This window comes from Mastomys coucha, unplaced genomic scaffold (genome assembly GCF_008632895.1).
Source record: "Mastomys coucha isolate ucsf_1 unplaced genomic scaffold, UCSF_Mcou_1 pScaffold19, whole genome shotgun sequence".
Taxonomy (NCBI): Eukaryota; Metazoa; Chordata; class Mammalia; order Rodentia; family Muridae; genus Mastomys; species Mastomys coucha.
Genome location: NW_022196901.1, coordinates 23,992,070 through 23,999,381, shown reverse-complemented (window position 1 = coordinate 23,999,381; position 7,312 = coordinate 23,992,070). Strand labels below are relative to the sequence as shown.

The following is a 7,312-nucleotide window of genomic DNA, read 5'->3' as shown; positions in this document are numbered from 1 at the left end:
CTCCATAGTTAATCTCCGCAACTCCTCCCGTGGGTATTTGATTCCCCCTTTTAAGAAGGAATGAAACGGTATGCACTCTCGGATAAATGGTTATTAGTGCAGAAGTTTGGAATACAGGAAGAACAACCCACATTCCACAAGGAACTCAAGAAGAAGGAAGACCAAAAGGTAGACATTTCATTCCTTCTTAATATCTTAATATGAAAATTAATATTACCAACATATTCTAATCGATTGAAATCCAAAAATATGAGGAATTAGAAATGTATTGACTATCATCCAATGGTATCTCTAATTTGATAATTGGAGAAATAGGTCCAATATTATACAAAATCCATATACACTTTCAGCTTGTTTGTTTGTGACAATGTCTTGCTGTGTACAACATAATGGTCTTGAGATCTTGCTTCTCCTATCTCAGCCTCTCTATTAGTAGTATTGTTTATTTCATGTTTTTACACTATACTGTGGTTTTCAGAACAGCTTACATATTTTAAAAGTATTTATATAACCAAAAGAAATGTAGACAATTATATTGGGAGGGGACTTATAAGAGAACAACAAAGAGTGAGACTGAATGCTTTGCTTGTCATTTGTAACTCTTGAATCAAGTTACCACAGTAAGGGCCAAGATTTTAAGCTCTACTAAAAATCAAACAAACAAACAAAATCACTTTATATTATTTATGTTCATTTAAGAAAATATTAATAGTGATGTATTATTTTGAAATATACAGTTAATATGTTTGGAGCTATTTAAAATTTATATTGAGAAAAACATGTATTTTCAGTATTGTTGTAGACAAGCATCCACGTAAGACTGTTAAATTGATTATTGTCTTATATCAAACAACTTTTATAATACTCATTTTCATTGTTATAATATTTTATAAATTTTAAAGAACATGACAAAAAAGATATTGTAGGTATTGAAGGGGGGTCTCCGGGAGGAGTTGGGGTACAAAAGGAAAACAAGAATGTGATTTAATTCTATTTACTTAAAATATGTTTTTAAATGTTAACAAATTCAGATAAATTGAAATCATGTTACTTTTCTCATTAAAATGCAATAAAATCTAAAAAAAAAAAAATTCATCAGTATATCCCACCATATTAACAAACTGAAAGAAAAATATCTCATGATCATCTCATTTGAGGAGGAAAAGCTTTTGACAAAATAAACGCCTCTTCATGTTAAAAGTCCTTAAGAGATCAGGGATATGAGATGCACATCTAAACTTAATAAAAGCAATATACATCAAGTCAATAGCCAACATCAAATTAATTAGAGAGAAACTTAAAGCACTTCCACTAAAATCAAGGACAAGACAAAGCTACTCATTCTCTTCCTAGCTGTTCAATATAGTACTTTAAGATCTAATAGAGCAATAAGACAGCTAGAGATCAGGGGGAAACAGATTAGAAAGGAAAAAGTCAAAGTGTGCTATTCTCAGTACTAATTATAACATGAAACTCCGAGAGAAATAAACCCTTTCCTCCTTTTGGTGGTTTAAATGAAAATGTCCCCCATAGACTCATTTGGAGTGGTGTTCTTGATGGTATGGCTCTGTTGGTGTAGGTGTGGCACTGTTGGAGGAAGTGGGGACTCATAGGGGGTGGGTGCACTTTGTCACTCTCTCTTCCTGCTGCCTGCTGATCAGGATGTAGAACTCAGCTACTTCTCCAGAACCCAGTCTGTCTGTTTGTCACCAAGCTTCCAGGCATGATGATAATAGACTAGAGCTCTGAAGTATAAGCCAGCCCCAATGAGATGCTGTCCTTTATAAAAGTTACCATGGTTACGTTGTCTCTCTGCAGCAATGGAAACCCTAACTAAGGCACCCCTCAGCTTTTGGTGATGGTGTTTCATCACAACCAAGACAAGAAGTGAAGGAAAAAGGAAAGACTGAAAGAAGGTCTTTCATGCAGCGGGGCTGGATAGAAGGCTCCTGGCTCTTCTGTCTTTTCCTCTTAGAGTTAATTGTAGAATGGCTAGACTGAAAGTCTAGGGTTCAATTCCCCTCCAGGGGCCTTGGGCAGCACTTGCCTTCACAGTGTAGTCACATTGGCCTCAGAAAGAGACATTGCTGTCCCTGTGGTAGAACTTTGGTGTTCTCACCGAGTTTGTCAGCAGAGGTTTGAACTGTTGAATTAGCTGTAGGCTGCTCATCCTTTGACACAGTCATCCATTCATTAGATGAGTAAGGAGTTATTCTGAACCAGTGGCCTTGCTGACATCTCTCACATAGTGAATAGAAGGAAAAGCAGCTGAAGTTATATGCAGCAATTTTCAGTGTCTTTAGTTTACAAGCCAACTGTTAATCATGCTAGGACATGGACCCATAAATAAAGTGCAAAGTGGTAATACATCTGGGTCCCTGCAGACCTCAACTTGAGTCAGTGGTTTGTAGATATATTTGTCTGTGTCATTGATCCTTTTATTGTTAATGCCATGGCTTTTACTATAGTTATCTTCCTCACCCAGTTACCAAAGTTCTTGAGGAACCTTTGTTCTCAGCACAGTCCCCATGGACCAGTCTTCACCCATCTGAGCAGCAAAAGGTGGTATCTGATTCTGATGGAATTACAGATGTATCATCCCCCCTATTTTCTGTGTGTTTTTCTATTATCAAACACAGAACTTCTTAAACTGTGGGTCACAAGTCTATACTGGAGTACATAACCTAATGTGGGTGTTAGGTAACATTTGAGAAGTGTAAAAGGTTTCTGAATGTACAACAACAACAAAAAATAATTTAAAATCAAATACACCATGAAGCCAGGTGTTCTGGTTGTGCTCACCTCTGTTATTTTATGTGCTGTCATCACAGGTCTAGTCTGGAGCCCCAGTTCTGTTTTATTTTGTGAGACAGGGTCTCACTATGTAGTACTGGCTGGTCTGGATCATGCTATGTAGACCAGGACGGACTCAGACTCACAGATATCTTCTTGCCTCTGCCTTCTGAGTGTTAGGACTGATTCCAAGGATGAGCCACCACACCACTTGTAGCCCTGGTTCTGAACCTGGAACAGAAACACTTTGTATTACCCACGCCATCATGCCACATGATACTGACAAACATTAAAACAGAGGTTATGAATTATAGTATTTTTACTGTATTGTACATGTAAAGTTTTCTGCTCTTACAGAATTAACAGCTTGATTACAAAACATAAGACTTAATGTTTTCCTACCTCTATTCCTGAACATACAAGAATTAAATGTGTACATCTTTGAATTATATTATGTTAAAAAATTAGTTTTAAAAATTGTTGTTTGAGATATCTCAGGGGTTAAGAGCACTTTCTGCCCTTGCAGAGGACTCAAGTTGTTAAGGATTGGAGTTCAATTCCCATCACCCATGTGAGTGGCTCACAAGAATCCTAACTCCAGCTCCAGGGGTTCTGATACCAGCTTCTGCCCTCTGCTGACACCAGCATGCCCAGCACCCACTCATAAGTGTAAGTAAAAATAAAATAAATCATTAAAATATAAAAAGAAAGACAGACCCTATATAGCAGTAAAGACAGAAAAAAAAAAAGGTTTTAATTGCCATTTGAGATGCTGCAAAGCAGCAAAAGCAACTTGAGAGAAAGTGTTTATCCAGAAGTCTGCTGGGGTTGGAAGGTGTGGTTGCAGAAATACTAGGCTGGTCACACTGCATCCACAGGAAACAGAGACAAACGTTGGTGCTCAGCTTTCTGTGTCCTTTTTATTTATCCAGTTCAAGGCCACAGTCCTGAAGAATGGTGTCGTCCACATTTAGGGTGTGCCTTCCCACAGCAGTTAACATTACCTTGGGAGTCTCTTATACTCCCACTCAGAAATTTGTGCCTAGGGTGATTCTAGACTCTGTCAAATGACAATATAGCCCAACAGAATTGATGATTTGAGTTCTATAAAATCATGCAATAGGGCTGAAAGATGGCTCAGTGGTTAAGAGCACTTGTTCTTGCAGAGAACTAAGTTCAATTCCCAGCTCCCATTTGATGGCTCACAACTGTCTGTAACTCTAGTCCCAGGGGATCTGAAGCACTCTTCTGACCTTTGAGTGCTTCATGCATGTACATAGTTTACATACATACATACAGGCAGAACACTCATATGCATAAAATAGTAAATAAATCTAAATTTAAAAGATCATGCAATAAATTTTAAGCTTTGGATTAGGGCAGAATTTCCAACAATTTCTAAATAGCACTGAACATACTTCTGCCATTTTGTGTATGTAAAATCTGCATGTATACAAAGTAATTTGATTATATTTATCCTTCATTACCCTTCATTACTCTCCCTGGTCCTTCTTAGCTCACACTGACCTCCTCTTTCCTCTAGCTTCCTTTCTACTTGTGCTTGTGTATCACCTTGTACCAACAATAGCTTATAGAAAGAACTTGGGTAGAATTTAACTTCTCTGTGTCAGTCTTAAAAAATATCACATACTGGGCCTGAGAGGATGGCTTACTTGGGAAAGTGCTAGTCACACTGGTATGGGGACTTCAGTGTGATCCTCAGCAATCACATAAAAAGTTGGCTGCAGCAGCTTGTGTTGTAATCCCAGCACTGAGAAGATGGAGGGAAGAGGAAGAAGGAGGAGGAAGAGGAGGAGGAAAAGGAGGAAGAAGAGGAGGAAGAGGAGGAAGAGGAGGAGAAGGTGGAGGAGGAGGAGGTGGGGGAGGAAGAAGAGGAGGAGGAGGAGGAGACAGAGGAGAAAGAGGAGGAGGAGGAAGAGGAGGAAGAGGAGGAGGAGGAGGAGGGGTGGAGGAAGAGGAGGTGGAGGAGGTGGAAGAGGAGGAGGAAGAAGAAATGGAGGTGGAGGAGGAGGAGGAGGGGGAGGAGGGGGAGGGTACGGGGAAGGGAGAGGAAGAAGAAAGTTATAAACTTGGGAGGTGGCTTTGTGACAAGGGTCTAGGGGGAACTGGATGGGAGGAATGAGGCTGGACAAGATAAAAATAATATACATGTATTTAAATTCTTAAAGAATTAATAAAAAGTATTAAAACCCCAAGTCATTAAACAGCAACAGAAACAAGATAGATAGGCCAGTGAAACTATTCAACGGGTAAAGTTCTTGTTGCCAAGTCTGACTACCTGAGTTTTCTATATCTGGGACTCACAGGTAGGAGAGAACCAATCCTTGAAGTTGTTCTCTGACCTCCACATGAACAAGGCACATGTATGCCCCACCTCTGCAAATAAAAAAAAAAAAAGCCAAGAAATTTGTAAGGGTTAGAGAAATGGATCAGCAGTTAAGTGCACAGGTTGCTCTTAATCCAGTTTGATTTTAGTACCCACACACGACTGCTCAGAGCTGGCTGTAACCAGAGACTCAGGAGATCTAGTGCCCCTTTTGGCCTTCACAGGCACTGCACAAACATGATGCACAAACATACATGAGGCAGGACAAACACATCAAATACAAATGAAGGAAAAATGTTTAAAAAATAAGGTAGAAAGCAATTGAGACATGTGGCATTGACCTCTGGCTTACAAAGGCACTTGAGCACAAATTAAAACAGGCATATAAGAATAGAAAATGCTTATTGTGTATTTACCACAAGCCAAGCACAATCCCAACTCCCTCCCCCCCGTGTGTGTGTGTATGTGTGTGTTTATGTGTGTGTGTGTGTGTGTGTGTGTGTGTGTGTAAATTTGACCCAAGCCAAAGGTCTTAGTTTAGGGTTTTATTGCTGTGAAGAGACACCATGACCAAGACCACAATAGGACAACATTTAATTGGGGCTGCCTTTTAGGTTCAGAGGTTCAGTCCATTATCATCATGGTGGGAAGCATGGCAGCATGCAGGCAAACTTGGTGCTGGGGAAGGATCTGAGAGTTCTACATTTTGATCTGTAGGCAGCCAGGAGGAGGCAGGCTGACTGGGCATAACTTGAGCATATATAACCTCAAAGCCTGCCCCCACAGTGACACACTTCCTTCAACAAGGCCATACCTCCTAATAGTGCCATTCCCTTTGGGCCAAAATTCAAACACATGAGTCTATAGGGGCAGTACTTATTCAAACCACTACACCAAGTCATATGATAAGAAAAAATCTTAACTGAAGATCTGTCTCCATCACATTGGCCTATGGGGTATTTCCTTAATTGATATGGTAACACCCAGCCCCTTATGGGCAGTGCTATCTTTGGGCAGACAGTCATGAGTTTTGTAAGAAACAAACTGAGCAAGCCATGAGGAACAGACTGGTAAAGAGTGTTTCTCCACGGCTTCTGCTTCAGCTCCTACCTTGAGTTCTTCTCCTAAATTCTCTTATCTTTATGGACTATGAACTATAAGCCGAAATAAACCCTTTCTTCTCCAAATTACTTTTGGTTAGTGTTTATCACAGCAATAGAAAGCTAACTAGGCCACAAATCAGGAGATCAGATTTTAACCCTTACAGCCTTAAAGCAAAAATCTTCAATGTCTTCAGTCCTAGAAGACCACCCACTGGTAGCCTTCAGAATTCCATCCTGGAAAACAAGATGAGTACACCACTTCTCAAAAAATAGTCTCCCCAAATTATTTATTTCATTAGATTATAATATTCAATAACGAAAGTAAAGATACGCATCTGTGGTTGGCAAGTGCTCACTGGAACATCACAAAGCACTTGATATCTTACTTCACCACTTTGAAGCTCATTTAGTGACTTATTTCTGCATGCAAAGCCCCAGACATAAAATATCTATGGAAGGACTTTTATAATTTCTATTGTAAAATTACAGTTCTGATTCAAAGCTTAACACAATTTTTGCTTTTATCAGAATGGTACCAATAAAGTCAGAGTGAATGAGAATAGCCTTCTGACATTAAATTCAATGTTTAAATGTTTTCTCAAGATTCTTTTTATATGCCCTAGGCACCTACAAGTTTCAGAATATTTCTTATCCAGTGTGGTCATCTGATCTACAAAATGAAACAAGCAAGAGGCTCCCTCAGCTGAGGACACAGAGCTGTCACAGAAACCTAGGAATTCATGAAGCCATTGACCATCTAGCATGAGGAACAACAGCAAAGTGTCAGCTTGGCTTACATGAAAAAGCTGCTCTTGTCAGGCCAACTGTGTTACCCCTGTTTCTGCAGTGAGTAGATGTCAAGACCCCTAGGAATTCCAGTGTAGACAATGCCCAAGTCCCTTGACTACTATAATCATGGTTTGCATTTACCTGCATGTTATCTCTCATGTGCTTGAAGTTGCTGCTAGATTGCTAAGTATACCTTAGTGTGCAGGATAGGTTGATGCTGAATTATATTATCAAGAGAGTCGCACATGTATGAACACATGAGTTAGAACTAGCACAGCTG

General features: G+C 39.5%; 1 protein-coding gene across 1 annotated transcript in view; it reads left to right on the top strand.

Moving 5' to 3' along the window:
• LOC116097639 (zinc finger protein 431-like) overlaps positions 1-7,009 on the top strand; it is a 12,079-nt gene extending 5,070 nt beyond the window's left edge. The window contains exon 3 of the mRNA XM_031380297.1: positions 6,867-7,009. Coding sequence (XP_031236157.1) covers positions 6,867-7,009 — 143 coding nt within the window. The remainder of the gene's footprint in view (positions 1-6,866) is intronic.
• Positions 7,010-7,312: the final 303 nt, after the last annotated feature.